We start from the raw sequence: 15,145 nt of genomic DNA, 5'->3' as shown, positions 1-15,145 counted from the left end.
GGTGATGCGTACATGTTTTCTGCCTTCTTTTTCCTGTCGAGAGGAAAGTCTTCCTTAGCGCCCCTATGGCAAAGGGCGGAGCTCGCCTTTAGTGCACCGCTCACAGGCGTGGAAGTGCCGCGTGCCTGGCTTGTAGCACGGCCCAGCGCCTGCTAGGAGAGGGCACAGCCTCGCCTCCCATCGCCTCCCTAGCTCACACTCTGACTGCAATTCGGCCCCTGCGCTCACGCCCACAGCCCAGGAGTCCTCCAGTGCGCCACATCAAGCTAATGTCTGCGTGCCTTCACTCAGGGACAGCTGCCCCACTCTTAAAAGACCAGAGACTTCCTCCCCGCGCTCACTTAGGTCAGAAATAAGTCCTCATCCTATCTGCTCAGCATCCACTGTATGGGTTCTGAAGCTGTTACAAATGGAAAGAGAAAACTTCAGATGTTTCACAATGCATGTTTAAAGCCAACTCTGAGCCCAGAATTCTGGACAGACACACTCAACCGGGATGGGCTGCCTGCTACTCAAGGGCTGACACTGCCCACTGCACAGGGGAGGGCTGGGGCTTCGGTCTCCCTGGGTGGGCCTGGGCTGGTGCTAAGTGGGCAGCGGCGCTTATGCAGGAATACTGGGTCATTTCTCCTCTACCCCACTGGTCTGTAAAACGCACACAATTGTCTTGGAAGACACGCTCCTTTCTGAATGAGTATCTGAAAAGTAAGCGTTTGGGGTTGATTGCTCACAGCTGCAGTTGGGTACCTTCTGAAGGCCGCAAAGAGCCCCACTCCCGCCAGCAGGAGGACCCCAAGGAGGACCAGCGGGATGGCCACAGCACTCGCATTTAGTCCTGGAAGAATGAAAGCCGCTGCGTTACAACCTAAGCCACGGGCAAGCGGAGTGCATGACTCGGAGCTGAATGTGGATCTGGGGAGTCTTCAGCTGTTTATTTTTGGTACTGGGGATTGAACTCAGGACACTGCACTGTCGAGGCAGGGAGCAGAACCAAGGAGCTAAATCCCCCGCCCCAGTCTTCAGCTGTTTAAAGGGATCACGAATACATGCTGGGCACTTTCTGATGCCGGAAAGTAAAAGAAGAAGATTCAAAGTCCTGACTGCCCTTTGGGAAGATAAACTATATCTTTCCACCTTTCAAAGGCAGTTTCTAGTTCTCAGGGCTGACTTTTACTGTAGGTTTATTTCCTCACAGAATCGAGCATTTCCACCCTGCTGGACCAAATGCGTGCATCACAGAAGGGAGCCAGCTCAGCAGCACCAACACAGCCAAGTGTGGAAACCACACGAGGGAGGAGATGTGGGGACTCGGACAGGAGCCACCTTCCGTAAGGAATGAGGGGCCTAACAGCTTAAATACCCACAGAGGGGACTGACTGGTACACAGAATGGCCACTACCAAAGAGATGTTAATAACTGTCCTTTCCACTGTGTGGCCAGATTAGAAAGCGCTGGCATTGCACCGTAAATGAGAAATCGACACCACAGTGCAGAATGCTGGTTATGCCACCGCTTCATTCTCCAGTCAGAAATGTAGACAGGCGATGAACACAGTGGAGTACGGTGATCGTCTGTCAAGGCTGACAAATGGCTGCTTATTTTCTTACTTATATTTTTATGATCTTTCCGAATTTTCTAAAATTCTCAAAAAAGTAGTTTTAATGTTATTCCTCGAGTAGTTTACATTTACATGTTCAAAATTCCAAATATAACAAGGTGTAGAATGGAGTATCTCCCTCCTACCTCTCTGGTTCGCCACAAGAACCCAAATCCTGTTTCTCCAAGTCTTTAAAGATCCTAGAATATGTGTGTTCCCCCTTCTTTCCCCCCATCGTACAAGTGGCTATCTAAATTGGTCTACGCTTTCCTGTTTAAGTTGCCAGTACATCTCTGAACACTTCCGTATGAGGATGACATACAGGTCCCTCCATGGCTGTGGAGTATTTCATTATGGGTATGTGCTGCTTTACTCTTCCACAGAATACCCCCAACCGCTGAAGATGGAGTTTGCTCCTGATCTTTGTCTCCTTGAGGTACCCCCGAGCAATGGGACAGGCGGTACCCAGAGCATTACCCCGACAGCGTGGACACACGCCTCCCCCCATCCCCCAGCAGCGGGACAGCGCCAGGCGACTGACTGCTGGGAGGAGCCGCTCACGTTGGGAAGCCAGGACAGCGCACCTGCTCCCCGAGGAGGCCGCTCCTCTGTGGGGCTGGCGTCGGGCTGCGCAGGCAGCTCGTTCTCAGTCTCCGCCGAAAGCCCGGGATCTGGACTTGCTTCTCGCCACTCGGGTGACTCGTCCCCTGAGAGGAAGGGCGTTGGGACGATCGCGTCACTTGATGCAGTGCGCGGGCCGGGCCCAGGCTCCCCAGTTGCAGACCCACCTTGCGTGGCGCGGCAGCCCAGGAGCTCCACCTTCAGCGCAGCCCGCTGGTGCCAGGCCCGGGGCAGCACCCGCACGTATCTGGCCACGAGGGGCGGGATGAAGTTGTTCCGCACCGGGTCCTGCCAGTTAGAGTTGCCCTGGAACACCTGAGGATGAGGCAGGTGGCTTTCCTTAGGCTCGGGGGGCAGCGCCAGGCGTCCCCAGCCCCTCACCTGCCAGGACCAGCCAGAGCTGGGCGGCTTTCCATGCACAGGAGCAGGTTACTGGGCGCCTCCGCTCTGCTGTTTAATTTCACTTTGGACCGAGGAGCTATGACTGCCTGTCCTCGCTTGGTGGTGACGTTTCTGTATGAATGTGCTGCTGATGAGAGCAGCTGCAGGAGCACAGGGCAAGCAGCACCCACTTCCCAGCAGCATCCCAACCCCACACCCACCCTTGGGGAACAGGGTGGCCGACCTGCAAGTCATCCACTTCTGCTGCCCAGGGAGCCACAGGCATCTCACAAAGATCGCTCAAGTTTTGTTTTTTGTTTTGTGTGTATGGTACTGGCGGTCAGATCCAGGGCTTTGGCACAGCCCTTGCTACAATTTCTTTACTCTGAGACAGGGCCTTACTAAGTCTCTTAAGTTGCCCATGCTGGGCTCAATCTTGTCATCGTCCTGCCTCAGCCTCCCAGAGTGCTGGGATCATGGCATGTGCCACGTGCTGGCTCTTAAGGACTTACTGACATGTTTCATGTTCTCGTGTGCACAGGAAGCACGCCTGCCTCGGCAGAGTACAACGCTGGACCAGGCCCAGGGGTGGAAACCTGAGGACCCCACAGCTGCCTGGTTCTCGATCTGGAGCCCCTCCTACCCTCTCCTTGTTGTCCACAACCCCTTTATAGGTCCTCCACTGAGAGCTGTTTTTGAAGTTCACCACGAAACTCTTCACGTAGAAGTTGAAATTTGGCTGTGTGGATCCTGTGGTCCTGATTCCTTATGAGAAAACATTTACTGGTTAGTTCGGATCAGAATATCAGGCTCCTCTTATTTTCTGCCTGATTGACTGCTGTACTGGCCACTGTAGCTGCATGTACAGCCCCGCCCCGCTGAGCAGGGGCCCTGGCCACACACCAGAGGGTGGCCCTGACCTGTGCTTCCACCCGGGCCCAGGCCCTGTGCACAGTGAGGTACAGGTCTGCAACATCTCTGAAAGATGTTAAGTACTTGGGGACAGAGGGGCTGGTGTCCACAAGCTGCCAGTCGCCTTGTGTTTCTGAGGAGCTCCGGCCCAGCAAAGTACCTGTTATTCTCTTTCTCTCCCCCAAGTCTATCTCCAGCCACGCCTGCTGCTCGTCACTGCCACTGTCGCCTGCAGCCCAGGATGGGCCTTCGTCCTGCAGCTGGGCTTGGCGGGGAGACCAGGGAGCCGGCTCTGCAGAGCTGCTGACGCCCTGCCAGGACGACGATGCCCGGAACTGCACTCGGGGGTCCGAGCTCAAGGCTCTGCTGCAGTCTGGAACAGAAGGGCAGGAGACAGGCTGGATGGAGACAGGGTGCAGAGCTGGCGGAAGCACGGTCCCTTGAGGGATTGGCTGACCGCCCCTCCCAATTCGGATCCAACGCCAACGATTAGCTGTGAAGCACCACACGTGCCCAGGCTGGTCTGCGCCACAGTGTTGGAAACTGGCTGCTTTTTGTCTTAGTAGATATCAAAACCCAACCCTGTCTCTGACATTCTGTCTCCACTCCAGAGTTTCTTTGCTGACTTTCTAAACTGACCCCATTTCAACACAGCACGGTTTTCTGAAGGGATTACAATAATTCTTACTTTAAGAAGAATCCGAGAAGTGCTCTCATTGTCTGTGCCCTTGAAAAGAAGGCATGACCAGGCTGAAAATGAGTAGATGGAGCCAGGTGTGATGGAACACACCTATGATCCAGCACTCTGGGAGGCTGAGGCAGGAAGATCACAAATTTGAGCCCAGCATGAGCAATTTAGTGAGATACTGTCTCAAAACTGATTGATGATGATGAAGAGGAGGACAAGAAGGAGGAGGAGGAGGAAGCTGGGGATGTAGCTCAGTGCAAAGGCCCTGGACTCAATCCCCAGTGCTGTGAGGAGAGACAGAGAGACAGAGGCAGGCAATAAAGGCACCATGCTAACATCCACCTCAGGACACTAACTTGGCCATGTCCCAGGCAGTGTGGGAATAGGAAGTAAAGACCCACTGCTCTTCCTGGGCAAAGGAGACTATATTTTACTTTCTGCTGAGGGAGAGCATTTCCACAGGGTGCATCTTTTGCTGGAGAAACTTGAAAGCCTTTATTTTTACTGAACCTTTTAGGGAGCTTTTACTGACCTCAGTCATCTTATTTGAGATAACCACAAACCAAACTGTAGTACTTAAAAAGCTTCTTCTCTTAAATTTGAACATGAGGACTTTGTCTTAAATGTTCCTTCCTTTTTCACTCCTTTTGGCACAAGTTTGAAAAGGACATAATAATACGAGGTATGATTGGAAAATACGATGAATGTTTAGATTTTTAAAAAGCTTTTTACAGTGAAAGATACACTGCTGTGAACCTCTGCCAGTCCTTCCCGGCGCTCCGCACACCAAGCCCAACATTCTCCAAACCTGCAGCAGCTCTGGGTCCCTTTCTTCTGTGTTTAGCTGAGCTGTCCTGGCTGCCTCAGTGTCCTGAATGGATTCAAAATGTTTCCCTTGCATGGTCATTTTGACTTTGGGGAAAAGCTAGAAGTCCCACAGTACAAGATCTGGTGAATGAGGTGCTGAGGGCACAGCGTCATGTTTTTATGAGCTGCCTTTCCATCATATGGTGCTTAGCAGTGGCGTTCACCACAGTTTTAATCATATCTCAGACACTCAGGACAAAGGAGTCCAGAACTGCTTGGGATAGTAGCAAGGATGAGGGGAGAGCTGCTTCTGAAGTAAGGGGACAGTTCTCAAAGGGATTCATGGCAATGTGTCTTTGCTGTAATACATCTGAGGAGGCTGGGACAGGGTCTCACTGTGTAGCCCAGGTTGGCCTTGAACTCACAACAATCTTTCTGCCTCAGCCTCCTGTGTGCTGGGATCACAGGTGTGGGCCACCAAGCCTGGCTTACATTTTAGAAATTTAAACAGACACCGTATTTTTCTGTCTATCACTCTGCACAGAAAGACATTTTCTGCTTAATGCTACTGAGACTTGTGTATTTTTTAAGTCACAGAAAATTCTTTACATAAACCTTGAGTTTGCAGAAATAGCTACCACTGAAGAACCTGCAGCGACCACAGCCTTAAGGAAAGCAGGCTCCTTACCATCGGAGGTAAACAGGAATAGCTTTCCAGACAGGGAGCCACTGCAACGACAAAGAGAGCAGGAAAGTGAGGTTGTGAGCCCGAGACCCCTGAGGGAGCCGCCAGCATGGTGGGCTGGGGACCTGGGCCAGGCTTCCAGACCAAGAGGCCGCAGCCAGGCCTTGAGTGCTGCTTCTGAGTCATCCCTGTGTGGCTTCCACCATCGCAAGGTACAAGGAGAAACTGCAGAAGACTGAGGCCCCAGGAGCAAACCATAGTCCCAGGTCACCAACACAGGCTATGTACGAAGCAGCAAGGTCACTGCCTGGCCCAGTGTCACCTACACACCCCGTTCACAGCCGGAAGCAAGGGCTGTCGAGAGACGAGAGGTGCGGGGCCTCCAGCAGCCTCCACAGCCCACTCCTTGGCCCAGTCCCACATCCTCCTGAGACATCCTGCACCCAGGGTCACAGACCAGGGTGCCCAGGGCCGGCCCCGCTGTCCTCAGCCCTCGGCTTGTGCCGTTTTGGGGTCACCCTCTGCACACAGCAGATCCCAGGCCAGGCCAGCTCCACCCTGGCGCTTGGAAACATGAGCAGGATTGGGGACTTGGGGCTCCACAGTGGGCTCCCCCTGCACAGCACGCATGCGCTAGACACAGGAGGAAGTGCAGAGAGGTGGAGACACCACTGTGCTCTGGGTCTTCAGTCTGACAGCACCGCATTTTATTCTGTTTGAATTACTTGCTGTTTGGAACAGAGAGAGAGAAAAGGTGCGGGGGGAGAACCACAAGGAACCCAGAAAGAATCTGTTCAAGAATGCGAGCACCTTGCCATCAGAAGCTGAAGCGACGCCAGGTGTAAAATGCTCTCAAGGTTTTCCCTTCCATCCCTCATCTACTCACAGTCAGAGACTGCAATCCTTGGCATTCCTGGAAAGGCTCTAGAACATAACAGCACTCAGCGCTTGTTGCCTGAGAGAACTACAGCATGGGTGCAGCTCTGACATGCAGAGCACGCGCAGGCTGCATGAACGAATTGAGGGCCATCCACAGTGGCCCTATCTGGTTTTCCTGCCCTAAGAGCCTCCCTGGAAGTGTGGCCCAGCTCAGCCTGAGGCTCCGCTGAGCCTGACTGCCTGTGTCCCTGCTCTGCCATGGAAGAGGAAGGGTCTGCTTCTGGATGTCCTTGGAGAGCCACTGTGGGGAGGACGCCACCAGAGTCTGCAGGTGGAGAGGCCTGGAAGGCTCTGCTTCTACAGATCTGCCTAGATTCTCCAGCACCAGTGTGGATGTTCCCGCTCCGTTCCGAGCACTTGGACTGCTTTGGTGAACAGCACCTCTGGAGGAGAGCGCCAGGAGGGCAGTCTCGGGACACAAAGGCTGCTGTCCCTGTCCCTGTCCCGCAAGCTTCTGATTCAGGCCCACTTGGCCAAGCTCTGGAAGAATCCTGGTGTTCACTGTTCTCATGCTGGTTCCCCTGTGCTTTTCCTGTGTGGGACACAAGTTCAACAACCACAGACTACACAGGTGAACCCAGCCACTCCCTAAGCCCAGGAACTTGCAGTGTGGATGAGAGCACAAGAATCTCCCACACACTTGGCTCAGAATGTAGGAGCATAAGCCACAGAGCCAGTGGGAGGAGGCCCGAGAGGGAACCCAGCTTTCCGTCTGCACCACCAGAAAGCCAGACAGGTCCTGCAGGAACTATGTACCACAGTTCATAGTTTACATTTATATACTTCACAGCACAGAAACTCGAGTTTCAAATTACATAAATCCAGCTGATACAGAAGTAACTGAGAGAATAAAGTCTACTTTTATTCAATCCTTTTAATAATTTTTCTTGAAACAAATTAAGACCTAGCAGTGCAAGTCAGACTTTACCAACTTACTTTCTTTGCACAAGAAGCACTCAGACATACACAGGCAGAGGTGAGAGAGTCACTGTCAAAGCTACCTGGAGACAGCAGCACCTGTCAGTGTGGCCAGAGCCTGGCCCTGCCCAAGGTTTCACCAATAGGAGAAACCACCAGGAGCCAAAAAGAACAGAGGCTGGGCAGGGCCCAGGGATGTACAGTGCATAAGGGACCATTTTTATCATAAACCCAGATGAAAATGTTGTTTCCAGAGCTGGAGACAAATCCCTATGAGAAAAGAAGGTGTGTGTGTGTGTGTGTGTGTGTGTGTGTGTGAGAGAGAGAGAGACAGAGAGAGAGATTTTATTCATTTGAATAAAGATTTTAGTTTCTGAAGACATCCTGTTACTAAGCTGTTAAACTCTGGCACTAATTTAAAGATTAAGGCATCTTTGAATGTTCAGGTACTATGTAAAGAGCAAGGGCTGGGCAGGGGGCGCACTCATGTAGCCCTACCTATGGGGAGGCTGAGAGGAGAGGATCATGAGCAAAAAACCAGTCTGGTAATTTAGAAAGATTCTTATATTCAAATTAAAAATAAAAAGGCCTAAGGAGGTAGTTGAGTGGTAGAGTGCTTGCCATGAGTTCCATCCCTACTACTAAAAATAAAAATGAAAGGCAGGCAGGCACAGTAGCACATGCCTGTAATTCTAGCATTTGGGCGGCTGAGGCAGAAGAATCACGTGAGTTTGAGGCCAGCCTGAACTACAAAAAACTAAAAAAACAAAACAAAACAAAAAAACCAAACAAATCAAACCAACTAACCAAACAAACAAACAAAAAACCACTTGTGTCCTCCCACAGGTAAGAATCCTACCCAGAAAAGTAAACAGGAAGTGGTGGTAGGCAGTGAACACACTCATGGAGTGTGGACCAGTCCCTGTGGCCCTCACTTAGCACCCTTGCCTTACTGTGAAGTGAGCACCTGAAGCACCCTCTCCATTACCCACCCCGGGGTCCACATGCCCGGTGGAGTTCCACCCTTTCTGCTCCACTGCCTTGATCCTCTCCAGGGCCCTCCTCGCTCCTCCAGGCCTCCAGGCCTCCAGGACCCCTTGGCCATCATTCCTGCCTCTCCTCCACAGTGGCCCAGCCAGCTCCACCCTGGCTCAGTTACTGCTTCCCAACCCCTCTCCTGTGCACCTGGGCCACCCCCAGCCCTGAAACAAGCCTTTGGAAGTCAGAATACATTTTCCTATAAAAATAACATCATGACTAGCATCAGGATCCCTACTTGACCCATGATGCTGCTAAACTATAATGCAAAATTTAAGCAAAAAAGTAGGAGAAGAAAGAGAAAAATTATTGCATAACCTCCACAAAAGGACATTGGGGCCACTGCATCTGTGCTAAGTCGGTGTATTAGTCAGCTTTCCTGTTACTGGACAAAATACCTGACATCTTCAACTTATAAGAGGAGGGATTTTATTCTGCTCACAGTTTTGGAGGGTTCAGTCCCTGGCCAATGGCTCAAGGCAGGAAGATCATGGGGGATGGATCATGTGGAGCAGAGCTACTCAAGTCATGGGGGTGAGAAGCATAGCAGGGTGGAACTCCAGCATGGGTGACCCTCCAAGACAACCAGTGACCATGTCCTGACCACACATCCAGCTGTGAACATGGGTAGATTAACCCACAGTTTGTGTAACACCCCATGATCCAACTGCCTTTTCAGGAGTCTTTGAATTCAGACCAACTGACAAGTAAGGTTAGCTGGCTCCCTGAGAACCTGTCTACCACCCACAGTGTGACTCTCACCAGATAAGGCAGTTCACAGTCCACTAGGGGACTGCAGCAGTAACACATGACCAGGAAGGGGCGAGGGCAAACAGTGGGGCTGGGGAGACGTCACACTCACTGGTCGGTGACAACACACAGTCCTGACTTTTTCTACTTTTGGATCCCCAAATACCTGTGGCCTTTTTCTCTGCTACCTTACCCTTGGGACCAAAACCATGTGGGAACCTGTCCAAAAAAAAACCAGTCACAGTTCAGGAAGATATTTCCAGAGAGTGCGAGAGACCGAGGAACAGAGCACCATCACTGCCTCCCTGTACTCCTGAGGACTTCCTTCCTGGCCGTTCACATGTGTGCATGGCCACCTACACCACAATGCAGCCTGCACAGTCCTCCATGGTTGGAGCTTGCTACCTTCCAAACTCTGGGAATCTGGATGCATGGGAAGCCTGGTGTTTTTAGCACCCAATGTGCATTCTTTTTATGAAGCAAAATGACACCAAACCAAGAGGCTAGTGACACTAACAAAGCCATCTGTTTTCAGTATCTTAGGCAAAACGGGAGATTGCCAAGACTTTACTGAAATTATAAAACCAAAAAGGAATAAGCCTTTATTCTCTGCCGTCAAAGTGCCTGCCAGTAGACCTGCTCCTTGCCTTTCGGCTCCAGGTGGGAGCAGCCAGCAAGCCAGGCTTCTCCACCACAGCGTGTGCCTTTCCCGCAGACCCCGATGCTGATCAGTGCTCAAGTCTCAGGCTGACGGCAGCCTGGCACCGCCCTGCCGTTCTGTCAGAGCACAGAGTGAGGGCCTCGGGACCACGGGAAGTGCGGTACTCACTCCTTGGACAGCACCCCGTTGGCCAGACCTCCTTGGTAGCGACTCAGCCCTTGGCGCTGAAGCACGTGGATGCGGCCGCCCAGCTCGTCGGCGATCACCCCTGCGTGGACAGCAGCTTTGCAGAGCAGAGAGGTCTGGAACACAGAAGGCACCGTCAGCACTCACCTGCGAGTGCGACCAGGACGGAGCTGGCACTTCCCAGGTTCGTTTCTGTGGCAACGGGACAGTTGCCCACAGCCCAGGGCAGTGCGTCTGGATGTCCCTGCCAGTGTGGCCCCTCCTACAAGGACCCTGAGTGGGGCCTGCTCTCTTCTGCAGTAACACAGCACTGCCACCGCCAGAGGGCAGTGAAGCCTCCACACTGCCTGTGCCTGCCCCAGTCCAACAAGCACACACCTCCAAAAGCAGGTGGTCTTGTCCAGCAGAAGAGCAGGGCTCTGGTTACTCTGACTTGGCACCTGTCTGAGGTACTGTTCGAGAAGCTGAGCCTCTCAGACATACTTAATTTGGTAATGTGGAGGTTTCTCAGCTACCAAACCAAACGGTAATGGCCACCAGGAACACTGAGGGGCACAGAGCACTCAGCAGAGGTCTCAGGTAGGGAGGTGATCGCAGCCACAGCCTCCTCTGCTCTCGTGGCCCAGGGCCCACCAGCAGGGCCTGCTCCGTGGGTGTCCGCCCAGTGTCCCTGCTTAGCTGGCTGTGGCTGCGGGGACACGGACCAGCTGTGGTGATTCAAGGTCCTGTGGTCAGAGCTGGCTCCATGGGAGGCTGAGGCCTGCAGGTCCCAAGCACGCGCGCGCGCGCGCGCGTGTGTGTATGTGTGTGTGTGTGTATGAGACAAGCCAGATTGGCCTCCTGTCACTGACATCCTCTGGTCCTTCTGGGTTGTGCCTTTTGGAGCCACACAGAATGAGGTGACGGTCTTCTATAACAGCTTTTAAGATGGCGCATCCCCTGGAGACTGTGCCTGCTGCCTCCGTGGCTCCTGCAGTCATCCGTCCCCTGTCCCCATCCTCCTGACCTACAGAACAGACTTTGTCCTGCTCTTTGGAGGGGCTATGCTACCTGAGCCCAACCTTATGGGGAAGGCACCCCAGAGCAGACTGAAATGACCCGAGGTCCTGGCCTGGTGCGGCCCTGGCAGAACTCCCTACTGCCTCATAGAATGTGGCCCAGGTGCTGGCCCTCCCAAGACCACAGCACAGGACTCTTCTCTCCCTGGGAGGCTGTGGGGAGAGGAGATTCTGCCTCGTTGGCTCTGAGGAAGGAAGTGGCCCTGCTGAAGGCCCACGTGGCTATTTGGAGAGCTCCAGCAGGAATCCAGTAGGAAACAGGGCTTCAGTGCCACCGCCAACAAGTAAGCCCTGGCTACAGACACCCTGTGGGCTGAGATGTGTTTTTCTATCTCTAGCTGAGCCTCAGGCAGACACAGCCCTGGGTACACCTGGTTGCATCCTCATGGGACCCTGAAGCAGGAGTGCAGTGACCCCCAGAAGACAAGAGGTATTGAGTGAGAACTGTTGAAGCCTTGAGACTGTGGCAGTGTTGTTACGCAGCAGTAACTGTCGAATACTCCCACGATGTCAGCATTGCAAGAAAGGCACAAATCATGCTCCTCTGAAGCGATTCACTTTCAAAATACAAAATTTCCCACTGGGTGGAATCACTCTAACAGCAATGGTGCCGTGCTGTTGGTGAGGTGGCGGAGCCCTGCGTGCGGTCTTTGCAGGCTAAGTACTCAGATCGCTGAGTGCACCCCTGGCCGTGTGGCCCGGGAAGCACACTCTGTCCATCAGGAAGCAGAGGGGACACCACGCGGGGCCAGCTTCCTCATTTCTCTTACTCACACCATTCTTAGGTCTCTTGTACAGGACAGGAAAACAGTAAGAACTTTATCACTAGGGGGAAATACTGCACTGCAACATTTTACTTAACTTCCCAGAGTCATTTAGGAAGAGCTTAGGCCATATGATTCCTCAAATTAAGCAATGTAAATCATTTCAGGGTTCACATAATTTATAGTTCAAATGGATATCCTGTGTCACATTTATAAATAAAAGCAGTCTAGGGAAAAGGAAACAAAAGCAAAATAACAACAAAATTTGCCATTCTTAGAACCAAGATGCGCTAAATAAAAAAAAGTAAAATCAAGTTTTTTGTCTCCTGACAGAGAATTATTAATCTGTAAAATGTGTAAAGCTTTTTTTCCCTGTGCTTGAAGATATATATCATTCAGGGGTGGCGAACCCGTGGCACGCATGCCACAGAGGCCTGTTTGTTATCATCAAAAGCGCTAAAAGGTTCGCCATCACTGCCTTAGAACAATTCCACCACTGTATATATTTTCAATGTCTACTATCTCAAGCCAGTTCCCATAAACCAAGCTGTAAACCCAACTATTTGAAATGATGATGTAAAATTGTAAAAAACCAATACAATATTTCCAAGATAGATATCTATAAACAGATAAAGGGAAGACTTTTATATCTTCAGAAAGGACATTTAGTTGAGAACAGTGATTTCCTGGGAAAAACAAATATATTTCAGACGGTCTCCTGAGCTGTAAAATCCCAGGGTGCCACAGGGATGGAGGGACGTGTTGGGGGAAGGCATGTTGATTCACCAGCCTGGACAAAGCCACTATCCTGACGTGTGAGGATTTGTGTCCTTGCTCCATCACACACAGTGGAAGTCCAGGAAATAAATCAGAACAGACACAGATCCATAGCCTCTTATTAAAATGGACCCGACATCCAGTGTCCATGTGCCACGGCTTTGGTCCCCAGCATGGCACCACTGGAGGGGCAGAGCCTCAAGTGGAGGCCCTGGCAGACAGAGGGAGGCCACGGTGTCTGTGGAACCAGGATCCTCCAGCTCCTCTCTTTCTTTGGCTCCCCAAAGTCAAGGGGAGCTGCTCACCTGTGACCTGAAACCAGGCCAATTAACTGGGGCCAAAGCCCTCAAAAGTGGGAGTCAGAGCAAATCTTTCCTCTTTTTAAGTGCATTAATCTCAGGTGTTTGTTACAATCACGGAAAACTGACAATGGTATAATAATTGTAAGTGTTGCAAAAGTGTGTATTTTCCATTTCATACGCAGTATGCTAACTGCATGTTACAAAAAGGAATGAGTGATAGAAACCCTAGATTTTTATACTCATCTCATTTCATGTAGCCTCAAAAAAGTCTAGAGAATTGTGCCTCTGTGCAGAGTTGTTTATCCTGCTTTATTTTGTGAGGAGTTTGGGGAGAGCACCGACACATGATCCTTTCACCCACTTTTTGCCACTGCCCTCAGCCACTCACATCTCTGTAGCCATTGACTGTGTTTCCAAAAATGTCTCCTGGTATGTCTCTACAACCAGCTGGGCAGAACTTGCTGGAAAAAAAGAATAAAGATTTATATTATTAAATTATTCTGAAACAAAAAGTACTAAACTGTCCTTAAATTTTAAAAGTATTTTTCTGTCTTCCATAGAAAAGGCAGGAAGGAATATCTTGCTTTAACAAAAAGTCAGAAACATGATTTGTGAACACAGATTGATCTAAAATGTTATTCTAAAGGCAAGTTTTACACAGTCATTGTTTGTTTTAATAAGAATTTGCGATCGCCATCACTCAAGCGCTGGGAGGTAGGCTGGGCCCCGATCCACCGCGGGAAGGGGAACCACGCCTGCTCCCGACCCAGCAGCCATCGCTCAAGCGCCGGGAAGGTAGCCGCGCGGGCACCCCTGAACCCCCATAACACCCCCCCCTGCACTCTCAGACCTCCTGACTGTGCAAGTCTTTGGACCCACTCTGCAAAGACAGAGGTGGTCATCAAGGGTATTTTTCTGAGTTCCCAACTTTGAACATCTTTAAAGAAAGGGTGTGGGAAACGTGTAATAGAATGTTTCGGTGTTCAACCATTCAGAAGGTTGGGGAACTCAATCTGGGCCTTGCAGCCCGAGGTCAGTCAGCGTCATGGGGTTCAGCAATCAGCTAACTGAGATCAGGGGTCTTGCATCCTCGCTCTGTCTGTGCCATTAAATGGTAAATATACTATATTGAAAACTTTGTTCACTGCAGACATGTTCTGGACTGCTTCTTGATTTCAATTTAATTCAAATGATTTAAGGGTGATAGACTAGTGACTACCACAGGTGGTCAGTGTCCAAGTTGTGCTTGATCTTAATGTGTTGCTGATTGTATCAGTTGGGGTAAAGCATTGCCGTTGATTTGATGAGCTGTTTTCTCTGATGTTATGAAGATGAGAATGTCTGTGGGTTGTTAGAGACACAGAAGCTAGGGTGCAACTATATCAGGAAGATTTGGGTAATAATCCAGAGATTAAACCAAGGACAATCCGACAACAAAAATTAAAATGAGAAAATACTTAAGCAAGACACAAGGACAGACTTCCAGTTCACCAATGGCAAACAGTAGGGCAAATGAGGATGAAAACACTGATAGTGGACCACCAGGTCACCCTGAACTCAAAGCACAGGAAGTAACAAAACAGATCAATCAGGCTATGGAAAAATTCAAAACAGAAATAATTTCCCAGATAACCATAGATATAGTGAGCAAAATGGAACTCGTGATTCGAGACTCTAGAGCAGAAACTGACAAAAAAATAGATGAGCTCAGGACCATGATAGAAGCCATGAAGGCCCAGCATAAGAAAGAAATGGAAAAAATAAACGCCCAACATAGGAAAGAAATGGAATCCATAAAACAGATTCAAACAGATATCCAGGAGATTAAACACTCTATTGAAAGTGTACGCAACAGAATAAAAGAATGCGAAGATAGGCTCTCAGATATAGAAGATAAGATTGCAGTCAGTGACCATGAAAAGAGAGGTCTCTTAAAAACAGTAAGAGATCATGAGAAATCGATCCAACAACTCCTAGATGATGCAAAGAAGAATAACATAAGACTGATAGGAATACATGAAGTAGCAGGAGAAAATACAAATGACTTAAAAAAGCTGTTTG

General features: G+C 50.6%; 1 protein-coding gene across 2 annotated transcripts in view; it reads right to left on the bottom strand.

Moving 5' to 3' along the window:
- Positions 1-517: 517 nt before the first annotated feature.
- Dcbld1 (discoidin, CUB and LCCL domain containing 1) overlaps positions 518-15,145 on the bottom strand; it is a 55,751-nt gene continuing 41,123 nt past the window's right edge. The window contains exons 5-12 of one of the 2 annotated variants that reach the window (XM_033763194.1): positions 13,473-13,545; positions 10,166-10,299; positions 5,695-5,735; positions 3,672-3,884; positions 3,243-3,364; positions 2,386-2,533; positions 2,182-2,304; positions 518-835 (exon numbers count right to left, since the gene is read on the bottom strand). In XM_033763194.1, the coding sequence (XP_033619085.1) occupies positions 633-835; positions 2,182-2,304; positions 2,386-2,533; positions 3,243-3,364; positions 3,672-3,884; positions 5,695-5,735; positions 10,166-10,299; positions 13,473-13,545 (1,057 nt within the window). In that variant the 3' untranslated portion in view covers positions 518-632. Of the gene's footprint in view, positions 836-1,026; positions 2,305-2,385; positions 2,534-3,242; positions 3,365-3,671; positions 3,885-5,694; positions 5,736-10,165; positions 10,300-13,472; positions 13,546-15,145 lie in introns of those variants that run through there. The other variant, XM_033763193.1, reaches the window with a different exon arrangement.

The sequence above is a fragment of the Fukomys damarensis genome, unplaced genomic scaffold, assembly GCF_012274545.1.
Source record: "Fukomys damarensis isolate Sample0158 unplaced genomic scaffold, DMR_v1.0_HiC HiC_scaffold_14, whole genome shotgun sequence".
Lineage (NCBI taxonomy): Eukaryota > Metazoa > Chordata > Mammalia > Rodentia > Bathyergidae > Fukomys > Fukomys damarensis.
The sequence above is the reverse complement of the archived record's forward strand: the minus strand, read 5'-3'. Positions and strand labels throughout refer to the sequence as shown.